The sequence below is a fragment of the Syngnathoides biaculeatus genome, chromosome 10, assembly GCF_019802595.1.
Source record: "Syngnathoides biaculeatus isolate LvHL_M chromosome 10, ASM1980259v1, whole genome shotgun sequence".
Classification (NCBI taxonomy): Eukaryota; Metazoa; Chordata; class Actinopteri; order Syngnathiformes; family Syngnathidae; genus Syngnathoides; species Syngnathoides biaculeatus.
The window spans coordinates 30,366,452-30,387,377 of record NC_084649.1 but is presented as its reverse complement, the minus strand read 5'-3'; the positions used below and the strand labels follow the sequence as shown (position 1 = coordinate 30,387,377).

Below are 20,926 nucleotides of genomic sequence, written 5' to 3'. Positions count from 1 at the left end.
CACGAGCCATATTCTCATTGAGTATACGCCCCACCAAAGCAATCGCTACACTTGTTTATCTTCCAATACGATGCGAGGCCGAAAATCTCCTGATTGTGACGTCATGTCGCAAGCCTCTATATTAGTTTTGTTCTGCACTGTCCATTTTGAGCACCACAGTAGAAAAACTATATGTCTTGAATTTGAAAAAATATATATTTTATATCATAATAAAGCAGGGTTCACTGAATGCGCATTTGAAACTGGTGGGGTTCGGTAGCTCCAACAAAGTTAAGAACCACTGGTCTGATCACAGTGCCTCAAGCGAAACAGCTGTGACCGTTGACAGTTGACCCCTCCGTGGATATTGCGCAATCCGCGTCACTGACCAATCAGAGGCCAGAGATCTGCATAAACCAAAGCCCGTTTTTGCTCCCGCCATTTTCTCTGACAACATTGAATGGTCCAGTATAGGTTTTGTTAGCGTTTTATCGCGTATTTGGGTTATTTAACAAAAATATGGTTTAGAGGTGTAGTCACGGACTTTGTAATAGTGACATAGGTATCCTGAAAGGCTAGTTAGCGGAGTTCGATTCGTACCCTTTCCAAAACCGAAGACCCAGTCCGAAAAATGCCTTCGATGGATCAAACTTTGTGGAAGACTGCATCATCTACTAAATCCATCTAATATCAACCGGAACAGATATGTTTGCACGAAGGTATGCCCTATATTTGATTTTCAATGCATGTCTCATATAAATGAATTTGAAGTTCTTCGCTAGCATAACACTGCTGCGTGTGAACGATTGACACACTTATTCTTTGTTGAGCGATATTTAGTGATGATCGGACTGCACAAACGTATTGATTTCTTTCTGGCTCGCGGCCAGAATCTTAACCAGACTGTGTTTGCACGAAGATATGCCCTAAATTAGATTTTTAATCCACGTTTCGTATAAATGAATGAGACGTTCTCCGCTAGCACAAGAGTGCTACGTGTGAACGATTGACACACTTATTCTTTGTTGAGTGATATTTAGCGATGATTGGACTGCACAAACGTATTGATTTCTTGCTGGCTCGCGGCCAGAATCTTAACCAGACTGTGTTTGCACAAAGATATGCCCTAAATTTGATTTTTAATCCACGTCTCATATAAATGAATGAGACGTTCTCCGCTAGCACAACAGTGCTACGTGTGAACGATTGACACACTTATTCTTTGTTGAGCGATATTTAGCGATGATCGGACTGCACAAACGTATTGATTTCTTGCTGGCTCGCGGCCAGAATCTTAACCAGACTGTGTTTGCACAAAGATATGCCCTAAATTAGATTTTTAATCCACGTCTCGTATAAATGAATGAGACGTTCTCCGCTAGCACAACAGTGCTACGTGTGAATGATTGACACACTTATTCTTTGTTGAGCGATATTTAGCGATGATTGGACTGCACAAACGTATTGATTTCTTGCTGGCTCGCGGCCAGAATCTTAACCAGACTGTGTTTGCACGAAGATATGCCCTAAATTAGATTTTTAATCCACGTATCGTAGAAATGAATGAGACGTTCTCCGCTAGCACAACAGTGCTACGTGTGAACGATTGACACACTTATTCTTTGTTGAGCGATATTTAGCGATGATCGGACTGCACAAACGTATTGATTTCTTGCTGGCTCGCGGCCGAAGCTTAACCAGACTGTGTTTGCACGAAGATATGCCCTAAATTTGATTTTTAATCCACGTCTCATATAAATGAATGAGACGTTCTCCGCAAGCATAACATTGCTACGTGTGAATGATTGAATGAAATCAGAAGCATGGCGTCTCTCTCAGTTATGAATGTATTGTATTTAGAATCTATAATATATCGTTGATTTGAATGAAATCAGAAGCATGGAGTCTCTCAGTTCAGAATGTATTGTATTGTATTTGCCATTTTTACTGTTTGTCTTACGTCAGCGCACGTGGCGTGACGTCACTTCAGGAGGCGTGGTTAAGTGCCCTGTACGGAGGGGTCAGTTGTTAGAGATGAGACCTCCCAAAGCGGTGGCTAGACCACACCCCTCTTGGTCGTGGTCCATTCTTGCTCGTGACACACAGTGATAAAACCCCCGATATATAATAATGATAATCCATCCATTTTCTGAGTCAGTTATTCTCACATGGATCGTGGAAGCTTATCTGATGACATGCATTAAGCTGATGCTTGAAGCGCAGAGGCGAAGTACGGTTAGCAAGTAAGCAGTCAATCAACACTGGCACACTGAGATTGACATCTGCGATGGGGGCTGAACTTGCGGCTTTCTCCCCTCTTGGCTGTGTGAGTTATTTTCTTATTTTGTGTTTGTGAAACAATGTAACATAGATAAGCAACAGGTAGCTAAATACAGCTCGCAGAGACTGGTTCGCTAAGACATTTCATTCGCATCTTTGCATCAGTCTTTTCTTTTTGTTTTTTGTTTTTTAGCGCTACACTGAAATCACATTGCAGTTGTCACTTTAAAATATTATATTTAATACTATTCTCATAGCGCCTCACGTACGAAAGGTCTTATTTAAAGCACATTAGAAATTATAATTTATTTCCGTGTACCATTTATAAGATCAAGATTGATCTAATATAGGGTTACTCATAACGTGACAATCATTTGCTTAGACGTGATTAAATGGAGCAACTGTGCTTGTCTTGTTGGAAGACCACGCGAATCTTAATATTCGTATTTCACATTAGCATACGGATGAAAAAAAAAACGACATCAGGCTTTCAGCACACGTCATAAGCATGGTTTAAATATGCGTTTTTCCCCTCTTATTTTTTATATATCAATGACAGTCATGCTGCAACGGCTGCACGTGGATTTTCCATTCAGTCCAGCAGCTCCATGTTGTTCTGAAGGTGTACATACCTTTAGTGACACTGAGCATTGGACAGTTTTGGGGGCTAAAATACACACACGCTTGGAAAGGTTTATGGCCTAGAATAAACCATTGTGTGTGTTCTTTGGAAGGCTGACAGAAAATGAATGCATGCTTCCATCAATTTGAGATGAAAAAAACAATTGGCTCGGTTTGATACAGATGGTGTGGTTGGTCATGTGCTGTCTTCATTTTTATCTAGAACACTTAACATGGTCTAAGCAGCTAAGCTGACCCTATCTGGCTGGCAGGGTATTAACTTGTTGAGAATCGCTCCTAAAGGCCTTGTATTTGTTTGACTTAGTGGGAACATAGAGACCAGGGGTGTCAAACTCATCAAACCCACATATATGAAAGATTACCTCACAAACTGCAACTGCGTACAGTATACACAACATATTGATGTATAACCAGTTTTAAAATCAGAATCCATTAAAACATGTTTATCTATTACGTTTCTTTTCAAAGGGAGATTGTTATCTCAATGGCATTACACTCGAATCCAATTGGCAATTTTGATTTGCTTTTCAGGACCAGATAAAATAATGAATAAGTGAATGATGAGCTGTTCAATTATATGAGCTAATTGAATTACCAGTACTTGTGATTAATGTACATTCTTCAACTTAAAACAGTTAAAATATAAACAAGAAAGTACTGTCAACATCCAGCAATAATTTACAAGAAGTTAAAAATGAGTCCAATGAAGTAACGCTTATGAAGTAGTAGCTGAATGTGAAACTAGCAGTTTATTTGTGTCTCATGAACATTACAAATGTTTGTGGTTCCGATTTCCCAACCAACCCTAAAAATTGCTGCTGACCCTAACATTTTTCCATCACGTAATTAATATGTGAGGGACGTGGTTTTCCCCGGCCACATTCGGATTCGCAGCACGTACACCCCTCGCCCTGCAACTAAAGCACAGAGTTCATTCAGGTTTTTGATATGGCATCAGATCACTATCAAAATAACAAGAGCTCAAACTTTTTGGAAATTAGTGTAATGGGCAGTGGGAGAATTAAAATGCTCGTCACCATAGTTTGACAGTAGCCACCGTATGGCCGGAGGCAACCCTGCTAAAAATATTCTATAGAATTTTATAGATTATAGAACAGAAAAACTTGTTCTATAGAACTTTGGCTTTGATTTTCCAGAGAATTTCTCCAGAACAATAGAATTTCTATAGAAATTGTATAGGACTTGGGTCCTAACGTTTTATAGTTTTTTAGAAATTCTTTTGAAATGTTCTGTATAAAATTTTTAGCAGAGTACTTCCTCAGGGGCGCTGTGACGCCCTGATGACGTTTTGTATTTAAGCGTTGTTTTTCAGGCCACTTGTTGCCAGATCGTTGTCTCTACGTATGTGCATGTGTTCACGAGCGCCTGGTAGCGTAACCACCTCATCCCATGTCATCGCGTAACTGAGCCATATCAAGTAGAATTAGGTTTTCATGTTTTGCCATGTCCGATTTTTTTTTTTTTTCTTTTACATTGTTACATGTTTTTTGGACCAAGCCTTCTTTTTGATCTCGTTCTGCATGCGAGAGGCTGAATTAATGAGAACCGACAAGAAACTGGAAGCACCATGCGCTGGAGATGGAGCGAAAATATTTTATAAAAAAAAAAAACATCTACCAACCCTAGTTCTGAAATGTAGAAAATCGGAACCACGAAATTTTTTTTTTAGGCCTTATTGAGAAAGCGCTATTCTGGCATCTGTTCATGGTTTTCGGATGAAAGTTCACTTTCATTCAAGAGTACCAGGTTTCCCTAGGGACTTCCAGGACAAATCCCATCTGAACACACTATATATGGTCCTTCAAATGCCACCATGACTTTTTACATCATAGGTCTGTGAGGTGCATTCAGGCACACTATGAGTAGATGTGTTCTTTCTTTCATCCACCCATCCATGAATTTTCTGACCTGCTTATCCTCACAGGGGTCACGAGAAGATCTCGGCTAACTTCGGGCATGGAGCTGGGTACACCCCGAACTCGTTGCCAGCCCATCGCAGGGCACATAGACACAAGAGTTGCACTCACAATCGCACCTAAGGGCAATTTCCTACTGTCCTGTTGGCCTATTGTCAGTCTTGGAAGACTCTGCACCTTGAGCTGGGATAGTGGGATTACAGCAACATTGTTTGTGGCTGCGTAGTCCAATATGAGAGTGACCGTCATAGTTGCAGCGGATGCAGATGTAGGGGGTTGGTTGTGGTGTCTCTTTCAATGCATTTTTTTTCTGAGCCACTTTTCGTCAGGAGACTGACGGAGGCTCTCCTTACCCTTTCTGAGTCTCTATTTCAGATCACATCTGCAGCTGATTCGGTCGTCTGCAGTTTCCTGCCAGTTGCTCATGTCCAAACTGCTTCATGCGTTCATTTCTCTTTCGGACAGATCTTGGAAATGGCGTTAGGGCTGACCTCGACCTTGCTTTCTGGATGCAAGCTCTTCATAGAGAATATCTTTCAGTATTCTTCCATTGGGCATCTGATGGACATGTCCTTCTCAGCTGAGACAACACTCTTAGAGCAGGTAGTATAGGCTTGGTAAATTTGCAAAGGAAATTATCTCGTTGGTGATGATAAGGTCACTCCATTTAATGTTGAGAATACTCCTTAACATACAGAGATGGAAGGCGTTGAGCCGTTGTTCTTGCATGGCGTACCGACAACCACGTATCACTGCCGGCGAGGAAGGTACTGATGTATGCAGCGATCTTCGTGTGTCTTGATAGTTTTAAATTTAACCATACCTTCTGTGAAAATTTTCCAAAGGTCATTGCAGCAAAACCGATTCAATGACTTTTGTTGTCAAGAGAGTGGTTAACTGACATTTTTGGTACGCAAACTAATGAACCATATCGAGTGGGTGGTTTTTAAGAGGTATCGTCAGTGGATTAGAATTGCCGTGGTACATTACTTCTGTCTTCTGGCTGATGTTGAGACTGAAATCATTCATTGAGGGTGTTGAGCATCGATTTTAATTGCAATTACAAGTGAGCTACTAACACTGCATTACCAGAAAAAGCATCTCACGAGTGGATAGTTTTCAGATCTTGGATTTTGTGCTCAAATATAACAAGTTGAACAGTTTGCCAGTTGATGTTGTGATGGAAACAGACACCATCATTTTGAGTGCTGAAAGCATACGGCAAAATATGTTGAACAGGGTAGGTGAAAGCACTCAGCCTTTTTTACTCCACAGCTGATGACAAATGGTTCTGAAAAACACCTGTCTAAGTGGATAATAGCGTTCATGTCAGTATGGAAGTATTTAATAATTCACAGCATTCGAGGGGGGCAGCCGATCTTCTTGAAGTTGGAACAGTCTTTCACAGCTAACTGTGTCAAAGCTTTTGTCAGGTTGATGAACGCGATATAAAGCGTTTTTTTTTTTTGCTGCTTAAATTTCTCCTGTAGCTGCCTTAGAGAAAAGCTCAATCGTGGAACGCCCAAATATGAAACCACATTTTGATTCAGAATAGGCACTTTCCCCAAGCTTCTGAAGAAGGCTGAGAACCACACGTTGGAATGCTTTCCCGGTGATATCACACGATAGCTCTGAGTTGGTTTGCCTACCTTTGTTTTTATAGAGTGTCACTATTTTGCTGTCCTTCGTGTCTTGAGACACCTCTCCTTCTTCCCAGCTGCAATATCGGATCTAATGGGGCTGTTGAAGGATAACATCCTTTTAGCACTTTAAACCTCTGCTGAAATCACATCAAACGCAGGTGCCTTCTCAGTTGACAGGGAGTCAAATGCTTCACCTAGTTCCTCCATGGTTGGTGAATTCAGTCCTTCCATGACTGCTAGCTCCTCGAAATTCAATGCTTCCCCGAAAATGGGCTGTGTTGGGAGTAGAGTTCTGAGAAGGGCTCCATCCACCACTTAAGGTGCTTCACTTTGTTTGTGATGGTAGCGCCGGTCTTGGTTTTTAGGAGTGCTGTCTTGTGTTGGGTTGGTCCTATTGCTTTCTTGATCCCGTCTAACATTTCACGTAGGTCAACTTTGTCCGCACCGTCTGGATGCCTTCACAGAGTTTCAACCAGTAATCGTTTGTTCAGTGTCTGGATATTAGTTGGGTATTTCTCCTGACTGGCTGCAGAGCTTTCTGTGCAAGCCTGGTGATGCTTGTGTTCTGTTAGAGCAGTTCTCTTTTCCTTGAGAACAACGGCCAGTCCCCTGGAGTTTGCGTTGAACCAATCGGACACGTTTTCTCGCTTTTTGCCAAACGCACACAGAGCAATAATATGGATGTTGTCTCTCAGGGTATTCCATCTGTCTGCAACATCTGCTTCGGGTATGGTTGACAATAGACTATCAGCTTTTCTTTGTTGTATCATCGTGGCATCAGTATGCTGTCTTCCAGGAGGTTTGTTGCGATGCATGACTTTGGGAACTAGCTTGACCTTGCAACAAACCAGTGTGTGCTCTGTGTCACAGTCAACACTCTGATACAAGTGGGTGAGCTGGACATACCGCAGATGATGTTGAAGTATTAGTATCAGGTCCAGTTAGTGCCAATGCTTAGAGCGCGGGTGCGTCCAACAAAGTTCCAACAGGTGTTGTCCATTTTCATTAATCTTACCGGTTTCATATTTCCCTATACACGTTGGCCCGGATCCTGAGTCAGCACCCACTCAAGCGTTGAAATCTCCCAATATGATCGGGTGTTCTTTGGAGGATATCTTTTGTGTCATCGATTTAACTTGGCTATAGAACTCCTCTTTTATGTCATTCTAGTACAATGTTGGCGCATAGATACTGATTAGGTTGACCGGTCCATCTGAGGTGTGCATTCTTTGTTTTTTCTTTGGCAAGATTTTCAACAAAGAGATTTTCAAAGCAAAGCCAACTTGGAGCTCTCTTGTCACTTCTGCACATTTTCTCTGCCAGTAAAAGGTATAATCATGTTCATGTAGTGTGCATCTTTCTAGTAGGTGCATTTCTTGGAGTGTGGCAATGTCCACATTGAGCCTGAGTTGTGTGGCGTTTATTATCGCAGTATTGCGTGCATCCTCTATCTGACAGTGATTATGCGAGAACCCTGGAAGTCAGGTTCGGATGTTTTCTCAGCCGAATTAGAGTGCTGTTTTTCTGTAATTTGTCACTTTGTGTATGTTTGCAGGTTTTGCAGTCCATAACTCAGAGTGTAAAATATTCCTGAGCAATGTTCCCCCTACTTCTGCTTCCTGTTGTCTCTTCAGTGCCATCGTCTCTAATCCGTACATCATGGCTGTTTATAAACTTTGCCCTTCATCCTAGAAGAGACTCTTCTGTCACGTAACACAACAGACACCTTCCTCCAGCTGTTCCAACCTGCTTGGATGCGTTTTTTTCACTTCCTTAGCACACTCACCATTGCTATGGGTTGTTGACCACAAGTATTGGAAGTCGCCACCCTCGCGATCTGTTCTCCCTTGAGCCTCACTCTTCCCCTCCCACCCCTCTCATTCACGCACTTATATTCTGTTTTACTTCGCCTTCTGTTCATTCCTCTCCTTTGCAGTGCATGCCTCCATCTTTCTAACTGTTCCTTCACTTGCTCCCTGCTTTCACTTCATATCACAATATCTGTGAACGTCATGGTCCAAGGGGATTCCAGTCTAACCTCTTCTGTCAACCTATCCATTACCACAGGAAGGGGCTCAGAGCTGATCCCTGATGCAGTTCCGCCTCCACCTTAAATTCTTCTGTCACACCTACGGCACACCTCACCATTGTTCTGCTGCCATCATACATGTCCTGTGCTATTCTAACATATTTCTCTGTCACACCAGACTGCAATACCACAGTTCCTTTTTTGGCACTCTGTCATAGGCTTTTTCTAGAGCCACAAATACACATTGTATCTCCTTTTGACCTTCTCTGTACTTTTCCACGAGCATCCTCAAGGCAAATAATGCATTTGTGGTATTCTTTTTAGGCATGAAACCATACTTTTGCTCGCAGACACTTACTTCTGTCCTGGTCTAGCCTCCACTACTCTTTCCCATAATTTCTTTGTGTGGCTAATCAACTTTATTCCTCTATAGTTTCCACAACTCTGAACGTCGCATTTGTTCTTAAAAATGGGAACTAGCACACTTTTCTTCCTTTCTTCGGGCATCTTCACACTGCTAGTATTCTGTTGAATAAGATACCTCTACAGGTATGTCATCAGGACCAACTGCCTTTCCATTTTTCATCCTCTTTAGTGCCTTTCTAACTTCCCGCTTATGAATCATTGCCACTTCCTGGTCCTTCACACTTGCCTCTTCTAATCTTCTTTCTCTCTCATTTTCTTCATTCAGCAACTTCTCAAAGTATTCTTTCCATCTATTTAGTACACTACTGGCACCAGTCAACACATTTTCATCGCTATCCTTAATCACCCTTACCTGCTGCACATCCTTCTCATCTCTATCCCTCTGTTAGGCCAACCTGTAGAGATCATTTTCTAATTGTTTTGTGTCCAACCTGGTGTACATGTTGTCATATGCCTCTTGTTTAGCCTTCGCCACCTCTACCTTTCCCCTAGATTGCATTTCAATTAATTCCTTTCGCCTCCCCTCAGTCTTCTCAGTATCCCACTTCTTCGCTAATCTCTTTCCTTGTATGGTTTCCTGTATTTTGGGGTTCTCGTTCTCCCCTTTCCTACCAGAAGACTCCAAATACTCTCCTGCCTATCTCTCTGATCACCTTGGCTGTAGTAGTCCTGTCTTCCGGGAGATCCTCCTGTCCATCGAGAGCCTGTCTCACCTCTTTCCGAAAGGCCACAACAGTCTTCCGTTCTCAGCTTCCACCACATATTTTGCCTTCTTAATCATCCTACCCACCACCAAAATAATCCTACACACCACCATCCTATGCTGTTGAGCTACACTGTCCCCTAACACTACCTTACAGTCATTAACTTCCTTCGGATGACATCGTGTACATAAAATGTAGTCCACCTGCATGCTTCTACCTCCACTCTTGTAGACCACTCTATATTCCTGCTTCTTTTGGAAATAAGTGTTCACGACTACTATTTCATCGGTAATATTGTTAGTGTGCTCGGCTAATTTAGGCCGAGCAGCTTCAACACGAACGATACGCCACCAATTTGGGTACTAAGATGTACTAAGATAAGACTTGTTAAATTTCTTAAAAGTCCTCACGGCCCCCGTCGTACAAGTTATGAAGTTACTCATGTTCGATGTTTCTTCAACAGCACGGTGTGATTACAAACACGTCTCATTGTTAGTCAGCTAAGCTAAGGTGGTCTGGGCCTATAAGCAAGTTTAAGTTGATGTTTCTACTGGCCCAACGTCCTACTAAGTATTCACCGTCCTCGTTGTAAAGGAAGCGTAGGTTTTGCCTGTTTAATGATTACCTCCTCAGCAAATATTTAATTGCATCCGTTGCTTGATGTTATTGAGCTAGGTTAGGATAGCCTAGGCTTGGCCGCACAGCTTCAACTCGAACAAATGCGGCTCAAATTTGTGTACTAAGATGACACAGTTGATGGTTTTAGTCCACAGGAGTCGTCACCAAGGTTGTCCCACGTCAAGTATTCACAACATTCGGTCCAAATTCAGCAGAATTTATTTATTGTAGTCTTCCAGGTCGGCGCCTCCTCGATTAGTTGTCACCAGTTCGGGGACCGGAAGCCAACCCGAACCAATGCTACTGTGAACTAAGAAAATGTTTAGAATGTATAAAAACTCATTTGTGTCATGAAAAAAAAGACTGCATGATTTAAACAAATGTTAACTTACAGGTGTGTGTGGGTGCACATGAAGTCTTTGAGAACCAGTACACACAGCGGGACACTCATTATTGAGAATCTTCACTCTTGTGTATTTAATTTTTACCAGGAATTATTTGATATACTTTTGAAGATTCGAGAAATGGATTAGTTTTCCACAGAGGTTACCCTAAACTCAACACATGGCTGAAACATTTCAGTGTTTCAAGAACAACTTCCTGATGCTGATTTTCTGCATGCATGCATGCACAAGCTCACATGTGACAATTATGTTCCATCTTTGATATCTGTGGTGTCGCAAAACATTGAAATGTTCTACCCATACTGATTGAAATTATGTTTTGTCTGGTGATTTGGAAGCATGGTCACTAAAGGTATAATGTGTCCTACAGGTGTCATGTCTGTGCAGCAGTGCTACATGTCTCGTGTGCAGCTGCTGCCCAAGTAGCAGGAATTCCAAAGTGACCAGGATAGTTTACGCTTCTATCCTGCTGCTGGGGACCACCATGGCCTGTATCATGCTGTCACCAGGGGTGGATAAACATCTTAAACGGGTATGGGTGTTTACAAACCCTGTTCACCAATGTTTTAAATAATAATAACTTTGTTGTACTTCATTCTTACAGGGCATGATGACTTTTTGATTTATAAGTTCATAATATAATTATTACCTGACTGAGACTGCTATGAGCCAGTTTCTTTGATATGAGATTCTTCAGCAGGATTACACACTGAATCCAAATATTGTCACAAAATCTAAGACCAGAGAATAGAGTATAGATAGTATAGAATTTAAAAGACCCTGTAAAGTGAATTTAGAAATTTGTTTCTCAATATATAATACATGTTAGAAGATAAACTTGCAAAGACCGAGAACTGTGTTACTCAAACAGCTTTTTATCATTTCAGTTTTCCCTGTTTTTTTTTTTTTTTTTATCCATGGCTAAAACAGGTCCCAATGATCCACTTGGGCCTCTGTCATGAGTCACTTCTCCCCGACTATAAAGTATCATGAAAAAGTATGTGCCCCTTCTCAAAATGATTATTTCTTTCTGTTTTATAATCCTACACAATTATTCAGACAAATGTACATGCCCAATTCCAATTATGTTGGGTGTTGTTTAAAAAAAAAAAAAAAAAAAGAACACCATCATGGGCGGCACGGTGGTCAGCTGGAAAGCGTTGGCCTCACAGTTCTTAGGTCTTGGGTTCAATCTCCACTGCCTGTGTGGAGTTTGCATGTTCTCGCCGTGCCTGCGTGGGTTTTCTCCGGGCACTCCGGTTTCCTCCCACATCCCAAAAATATGCAATATTAATTGGACAATGTAAATTGCCTCTCGGTGTGATTGTGAGTGCGGCTGTTTGTCTCAATGTACACTGCGATTGGCTGGCAACCAGTTCAAGGTGTACCCCACCTCTTGCCCTTTGACAGCAGGCTCCAGCACTCCCCGTAACCCTTGTGAAGATGAGCAGCTAAGAAAATGTGTGGTTGAATACAATCATACATCACCGTCGGGAAAGTGCTACAGATCAATGCAAGTTAACATTAGCAGGCATTCAAACTTTTTTTGTCCCTCTGGCAATTCAGTCATTTAATTCTTGATCAGCAGTCCTACTATTTTCTGCCTTGTGCCATTGTTGGGACAGACCCCTTGCTAGTCCAATCAATATTAATAATATATTTTGAAGACTATTGTACAATTCGTCACTTTCAACTGGTCCCTTTGCACAGTTGTCATTTCACTTGTCTATAACTGAAACCGTGAACAGGTAAAGGCACTCTGTACAAGTTTAACACAATGTGGGAGGTTGAGGCAATTTTATCTCTACCTGTTCTAAATGAAGACTTTACATCTTCCACAACTGTGATTCTTATAGTTCCTATAAACAGAAATGTCTCTTGTCTTTGCTCTTGGTACTTTGTTGTTCTTTGTTCTGAATGTCGTACCAGGGCAGCACCGACTGCTGAAGAAAAATTCCTTGTGTGTTTTTACTGTATACACTTGGCCAATAAAGCTGATTCTGATTCTGATTCCTATGTGAAAATCATGGCAGGCACGTCTGGTGGGAGTGAGTGAGAGGGAGTGCGTATATTGGTAGAAGGGTGCTGAGGATGGAGCTACCATGCAAAAGACCGAGAGGAAGACCAAAGAGAAAGTTGATGGATGTTACGAGGGAAGATATGAGGGGAGATAGGCTTACATGGAAAAAGGTCACCCGCTGTGGTGACTCCAAACAGGACAAGCGGAAATGAGAAGAATTGTATGCAAATCATATTCAAACTAATACACTACAAAGAGAAGATATTTAAACTGATTGACTTTATTGTTTTTAATTACAATTACAATTTTATGGCTGCAAAACATTCCAACAAAACTGAGGCAGGTGGCAAAAAAAGAGTGAGAAAGTTGAGGAGTGCTCATCAAACACCTGTTTGGAACATCCCACAGGTGAACAGCCTAATTGGGAACAGATGGATGTCATGATTGGGTATAAAAAGAACTTCCCTGAATTGCTCATTCACAAGCAAAAAATGGTGCGAGGTTCACCTCTTTGTGAACAAGTGCGTGAGAAAATAGTCAAACTGTTTAAGGACAATGTTCGTTTTGGGATTTCATTATCTACGGTTTATAATGTCATCAAAAGGTTTAGAGAAATCACTGCATGTAAGCAGTAAGGCTGAAAACCAACATTTACTGCCTGTGACCTTTGCTCCTTCAAGCGGCACTGAATCAGGAACTGACTACGTGTAAAGAATACCACCACATGGGCTAAGGAACATTTCAGAAAAGCAATGTCAATTCAGTGCCTTATCTGTAAGTGGAACTTAAAACACAGACATGCAATGCAAAAGCCATTAATCAACAACACCCATAAACACTGCCTGTTTCTCTTGGCCCCAAACTCATCTAAGATTGATTGAAAATGGAAAAGTGTTCTGTGATCCAACAAGTCCACATTTCAAATTGTTTTTGAACATTGTGGACGTCGTGTCCTCCGAGCCAAAGAGGTAACAAACCATCTGAACTGTTTTGGATGCAAAGTTTAAAAGCCAAGACATGATGTTATGGGGCTGTGTTAGTGCCAATGGCATCTGTAACTTAAACATTTGTGAACGCACCATTAATGGTGAACTGTACATACAGGTTTTGGAAAGTGATGCTACCATCCATGCAAAGGCTTTTTCATGGAGCTCCTTGCTTATTTCAGCAAGACAATGTCAAACCACATTCTACACGTTACAACAGTATGGCATCATAGGAAAATACATTGGGTACTAGACTGGGCTACCTGCTGTCCAGACTAGTCTCCAATTTAAAATATGTGGCACAATATGAAGCGTAAAATATGACAATGGAGTACCCAGACTGTTGAGCAGCTGAAGCTGTACATCAAGCAACAATAGGAAATAATTCCACCTACAGAGCTTCAGCAATTAGTGTCCTCAGTTCCCACGTTTATTGTATGTGGTTAAAAGCTAAGGTGATGTAATACTCTTGGTAAACATGACCATGTCTCTACTTTTTTTGGAATGTGTTGGAGCCATAAAATGATTGTTGCTCAAAACTATTTGCTGAAAACAGTTTATCATTTTGAACATTAACAATCTTGTCTTTGTATTGGATTCAATTAAATATAGATTGAACGTGATTTGTAATTTGTTGTATTCAGTTTTGTTTAACACAATGTCCCAACTTCATGAGAATTGGGTTTGTAAATAAACCAAGATAAACCCAGGTAAAAATAAAATAGAACGTATCAATGGTTATTTTATTGGGACAACATAATCACTGGAGGGTTTCTAAACACAAACGAACCTTCATTAGGTAAAAAAAAAGACTAATTATACCACTCCAAAACCTCAATTTTGAATTTTCAAGCTATGCAGAAGTTGAATTGAGGAGGTGTTTTGGATTCTTGTCCAACTATATAACCTAATTATGATTAAGGTTGAGGTCACAAGCGAAGGGGCCTTCTCTTTAGCATTTAAAGAGCAGAATTTGTTTCCATTAATCACAGCTAGGTTGACCTGTGGACGACTGGTTAGCACATCTGCCTCAGTTTTGAGGACCAGGGATAAAATCCTGGCCTCACCTGTATGGAGTTTGGATGTTTTCCGCGTGCTTGCGTGGGTTATCTCTTTGCACTCTGGTTTCTTCCCACATCCCCAAAACATGCATGGTAGGTTGAATGAAGAATCTAAATTGCTCGTAGGTGTGAGTGTGAGTGCCAATGGTTGTTAATATACGCTCTGCGATTAGCTGGTGACCTGTTCAGGGTATACCTCACCACTTCCCTGCACATTGCTGGGATAGGCTCCAGGACGCCTGCGATGCTAGTGATGATAAGCGGTACGGAAAATGGATGGATGGAGCAAAATGAATCATAGCAAGATGTCAAAGTCCTGAAGAGGCAAGCAACCCCATGTCATCACACTATAACCACAGTCTTTGACTTTTGGTGGAATGTTCTTTTCCTGAAATGCTGTTTCAGTTACACCAGATGTAAAAAGACGCATAGCTTCCAAAAAGTTTAATTTTCGTCACGTCAGTCCAAAGAATATTGTCCCAGAAGTTTTCATTTTTTTTGTCTTTTATTTTTGCCAAAACTGAGCCCTTATGTGCCGTTTTTGTTCAACAGTGGTTTTCCCCTCGGAACTCTGAGATGGATGCCATTTTTACCATATATCTTCCTTATTGTTGAATCATCAACACTGACTGGCGGCGGAGGCCTTGACTCGAGCTTCGGAGGAGGCGGAGGCCTTTAGCTGAGCTTCGGTGGTGGTGGCGGAGGCCTTTAGCCTCGGTTGCGTCTGGGGCTAACAGCCTCCGCCGCCTAGAAGCTCGGCTCGCGGCCTGCCACCGGAGCTCGCTCGTCAGACTCCGTATCATTCCCGTCCGAAATGAGATAGATAATAGAGCACAGTATCAGGTGGTGGAAAGTTGAGAAAAGAAGAATATTGTGTGGCCTTTCGGAAAGAGGTAAGACAGCCTCTGGATGGAAAGGAAGAGCTCCTGGAAGACTGGAATACTACTGCCAAGGTACTCAGAGAGGAAGGCAGGAGAGTACTTGGGGTGCCTTCTGGTAGGAAAGGGGAGAAGTAGACTTGGTGGTGGAACCCCAAAATACAGGAAGTCATCCAAGGGAAGAGATTAGCGAAGAAGAAATGGGACACAGAGAGGACTGAGGAGAGGCGTAAGAAATACATTGAGTTGCGACGTAGGGCAAAGGTAGAGGTGGCGAATGCGAAGCAATAGGCATATGACGACATGTACACCGGGTTGGATACAAAAGAAGAAGGATCTCTACAAGTTGTCCAGACAGAGGGATAGAGATGGGAAGGATGTGCAGCAAGTAAAGGTGATTAAGGATAGCGATGGAAATATGTTGACTGGTGCCAGTAGTGTGCTAAGTAGATGGAAAGAATACTTTGACAAGTTAATGAATGAAGAAAATGGGAGAGAAGGTAGAGTAGAAGAGGCAAGCGTGGTTTCATGCCTAGGAAGAGAACCACAGATACATTATTACAGTACAGGGAAGGTCAGAAGGAGCTACATTCTGTTTTTTAGACCTTGATAAACCCTATGACAGAGTATACTACAAACAGTAGTGATAAACAAGAGAGGAACTGTGGTACTGCATGCTCAAGTCTGGTGTGGTGGAGAAATATGTTAGAATAGTACAGGACATGCATGAGGGCAGCAGAACAGCAGTGAGATGTGCCGTAGGTGTGACAGAAGAATTTAAGGTTGAGGTGGGACTGCATCAGGGATCCGTGCTGAGCCTCTTCCTGTTTGCGGTAGTAATGGATAGGCTGACAGACGAGGTTAGACTGGAATCCCCTTGGACCATGATGTTCGCAGATGATATTGTGACCTTCAGTGAAAGCAGGGAGCAGGCAAAGGAACAATTAGAAAGATGGCGGTACGCACTGGAAAGGAGAGGAATGAAGATTAGCCGAAGTAAAACATAATATGTGTGTGTGTGTGTGGTGTGTGTGTGTGTGTGTGTGTGTGTGGTGTGTGTGTGTGTGTGTGTGTGTGTGTGTGTGGTGTGTGTGTGTGTGTGTGTGTGTGTGTGTGTGTGAGAATCAGAGGGGCAGAGGAGGAAGAGTGAAGCTCCATGGAGAAGAGATAGCGAGGGTGGATGACTTCCAATATTTGGGGTCAACAATAAGGAACAATGGTTAGTGTAGTCAGGAAGTGAAGAAACGGGTACAAGCGGGATGGAACAGTTGGCGGAAGGTGTCTGGTGTTCTATGTGACAGAAGAGTCTTCGCCAGGATGAAGGGCAAAATTTATAAAACACTGGTGAGGCCGGGCATGATGTACGGATTAGAGACAGTGGCTATGAAGAAACAGCAGGAATCAGAACTGCAGGTAGTAGAAATGAAGATACTGAGGTTCTCGCTTGGTGTGAACAGGTTGGATAGGATTAGAAATGAGCTCATTAGAGGGACAGCCAATATCTTGATGATTAAAGTGCAGTCCCACCTTCATTGCATCATCCACTTATTGTTAAACATGAACCTGTAAATCAATTTTCCATTCAAGAGCAAGACTAGAAAATGTCTCCTTAAAGGAACAGTCCACTGAACAATGAAAAGCCTTAATCCGATAAATCATGTCAGATCCCCTGTACCTTGAAAATTTGAGGTTAATCCAATATCATTTAATGGCATTTTTATCAGCAATTACGAATTTTCATGGGTGCCACCATTTTGGCGAGCCACATGACTTAAAAAAAAAAGAGGAAGTGACGTCTCCTGTGCATCTTCTGTGCGCAAACACAATCGGATTAAGGCTTTTCATTGCTCTGCGGACTATTCCATTAAACATATTAAGTGGTACCTATACTTACAAAATCAATCTGTTCCTGAAGTCGTTTCATAATGTGAAACTTTCGCGAGTAGAAACGTATTTTACATGCAAATCGCCTATAATATATAGAAACTGTATATATGTTTCTCAAAACCCAGTGTTCCAGGAGAATAGAGGATACATCAGAAATAGCTTCTTCATATGTTTTTTCTTGAGCCATGTTCCTCAGTAGCCCTATGACTTGTACTTGTACTTAGGCAACTTCTCCTTTTCAAACTTTTTAACAAGCGAATAAACTTCTGAAATATCAGCCATCAACATTGCCTCTGCTTCTCAGGGCTTTTCTGGCGCTCTTACTCTCTGTGGTATTAAATTATCTGAAAATAAAACAAAAATCAAGTTAAAAGATGTCAAAGAATGAATGATATGAAGTAATTTAAAGCACATTTTCAAAAAAGTGACAAAGAGTAAAAATTTAAACTACCTACCCTAAGTGACTGCTTCTTTTGGTATGTCAACGTGCTCAAAGTCAAAATCAATGATGCTGCAAAGCTAATATGATGTTCATGGTGTGACCTGCCTGGAGACAAAAAAATATGGTAGATTGTTCATGAAATCGACAAAATGTTTAGACAATGCGGTTAAACACAGTCACGTCTGACTTACATCAATCCAAAAATTATACTTGGAAAATTATGGTTTTGGGAGTGGTCAAACGGTAACATGGTATTGTTAATCAAGTGGTAAGTTTTCCTTTAAATCTTGTAGACCTTCACGAGTCAAATGAGTAATTGAATGCATGCATTCAGTTTGGCCACAGAATGGTCTACATGATATTGATGATAAACTCAGTGTGTTATTTAGGCAAAAATGTGCGTATCTGCGGTTTTCACATATATGCCAGTAGCCAAGAGAAGCCAACTCTAAATGAAAAATGATGTTGAAAAATGTAGTTTTTATGAGTATGTGGTTAATTTGAATTAATTCCCGGAATTTTGTAGAATTGTAGCCCCCCTCTATTATATGTGTGTGTATTTTTAGTCATTATTTTCCTTTCATACTGTTAAGTTATTATGATGCGGAATTCTGGAATGTTCCGAGGAATGCCTATATAAAGATGAGAAGAACTGTCAACGGAGCCTCTTACCACTCCTCTTTGGACAAATATACAAGTACGCGCCACACTGCAGTCTGCCTTTCGTCCTTGGACATTTTTGGAACATTTGGAATATTCACTGGAAAGAACATTTGGCTGGTTGTTCAATGTTGGTGACTATTCGTAGCTTGCTCGACTACTCGTTCTTTTAACTTCTATTTGTGTTAGTTTTATCGTTTTTGTGTTGTATTGTTGTGTGTGATTAAATTGTCTTAAACACAGTATAACTGCTTTGTCATATTTTGCTGGTTTGAGCGAGGGGATTTATTCTAAATTGTCACGTAACAAAAGTGGAGCCTCGTCCACGATCAAATTCATTTGACATTTGAGACATCTGTTTAAAAGGGTTTGTTTGATGCATATTTGGTCCTTTCTGTCGACCATCGTTCTGATTAGGATTTTGTCAAAAAGACCTTACTGAAAGCTTATGAGTTAGTGAGTGAGTTAGAGTTAGTTAAGCGTACCGTCAGAAATTTAGAAATACTAAAAAAAGGGACAAATAGTTCAAAGAGGGTTTCAAATTGGCAGAGTTTGAGGCAGTCAGTTTTGATAGAGGAATTTAAGCAGTGTGTTCCTTCTGGACTCAGGACTCACTTGGAAGAACAGAATGTTAAAGCCTTGCATGATACAGCGGTATTGGTAGATAGTTATTTTTTGACTCACAAGAGTTCTTTTCAGTCTCCTGGCAATTGCAAGGTTTTTCACTAAAAGTACTTTACGTTAGGAAAGACTGCTTATCATGCAGGATCAAGTGGTGATAAGGCAGGTTCAAATCCTTGTAACAACCAGTCACATTCTTCTTCCAGACCCAAGTCTTCTCTTGTGACTCTGGTCCTGTTTGTGCTTATTGCAAGAAGCCTGGTCACTTGATTTCTGCTTCCTGTCAAAAGACATTTTCTTCCAAGACTTCTTTGCTGAATGATTCCATTTGTGATTTATCAGATACATTTATGGTTCATTCTTTAGCCTCAGTGGCTGATGACTCATCTTCGAACTCTTCAGGTCCTACATTAAGTCTGAAAATTTGTTGAGTAGTGATCACATTTTTTCAAGAAAGCTACTTATGAGTGTACAGAGTGATGATGATGAGCTGCAGAAGTTAGCAAGCAATGCTGTTTCGTTTGAAGAGGCTAGTAAGGGTCCAGTTTATTACTTCCAAGATGGTGTTTTGATGAGGAAGTATAGGTTGCTGGAAATTCCTGCAGTGGATGAATGGAAATTACATCATCAAATTGTGGCTCCAAATGTTTGTCGAGAGGATGTACATTCATTGGCACATGCAAGTCCCGTGGCAGGTCATCTGGGGGTAAACAAAACTTGTGAGAAAATTTTAGCACATTTCTTTTGGTCCAGCTTAAGGAAAGATGTTGCTGAATTTTGTAAGGCCTGTCATGCATGCCAAGTTGTTGGTAAACTGTCAGAGATGTTCCTACAAACACAGCTAAGACAGAACATAAACACTAAAGTACATGTTTCTTCAGGGCTGTAAAAGTGTCCTGATAAACCCAAAAGAGAAAAAGCAGGGCATTGTTTAAAGACATGTTTATGCCATTTGGGGGTATCCACTTGTGGTAGGAAGGGGAATATCTCTTCCCAGTGTTGAGGAGTATCTGCTTAAGGTCACGAGGGAAACACGCTGATGTCAGAATGGAGACATCGCTTCCCAGTGTTCGGGAGTATCTGCTTGAGATCGGCAGGGGGGCATCGCTTCCCAGGTTTCACTGGCTCACACTCTAAGTCACACATGCAGCTCAAAAAGAGAATAATTCAGACAAAGACTAACACAAACAAATGAATGATAAAACAATTCCAACAGTAACTATAGTAGTAATGATATGCTTTTAGCATGATAACTAACGTCGTAATGAATTCTTTTACAGAAACCAAATCAGAAAATTCTTTCTGCTTCTTTAAAACCTATACCAGCTTTCGAGGAACCTTTCAGTCGTGTTATCATTGATTGTGTTGCTCCACTGCCAAAAACCAGATCTGGTAATCAGTATCTTCTCACTATCATGTGTGCTGCTACCAGATTTTCGGAGGCTATTGCTGTCCGTCGGATTTTTGCTCCTGTGATCATTAAGGCTTTAATCAACTTTTTCACCTTAGTTGGGTTGCCAAAAGTTGTCTAGTCTGATCAGGGCTCACATTTTATCTCCAAGGTTCAACAAGCAATGTATCAGTTGGGCATAGAACAGGTTAAGTCTAGTGCTTATCATCCAGAATCGCAGGGTGCATTAGAGAGGTTTCATCAAACATTGGAGAATATGATCAAGATTTGGGATGAGGGTGTGAATTTGTTGTTGTTT

The 20,926-nt window shown here is 41.3% G+C and overlaps 1 protein-coding gene across 6 annotated transcripts in view; it reads left to right on the top strand.

Moving 5' to 3' along the window:
- si:ch73-267c23.10 (serine incorporator 1) overlaps nucleotides 1–20,926 on the top strand; it is a 97,682-nt gene that overhangs the window by 5,486 nt on the left and 71,270 nt on the right. For 5 of the 6 annotated variants that reach the window (XR_009796650.1, XM_061831323.1, XM_061831324.1 and 2 more), the window contains exon 2: nucleotides 11,033–11,194. Coding sequence is in view for 5 of the 6 variants with exons in the window: in XM_061831323.1 (XP_061687307.1) it covers nucleotides 11,033–11,194 (162 nt within the window). In the remaining variant the exon portion in view is untranslated. Of the gene's footprint in view, nucleotides 1–2,028; nucleotides 2,306–11,032; nucleotides 11,195–20,926 lie in introns of those variants that run through there. The other variant, XM_061831322.1, reaches the window with a different exon arrangement.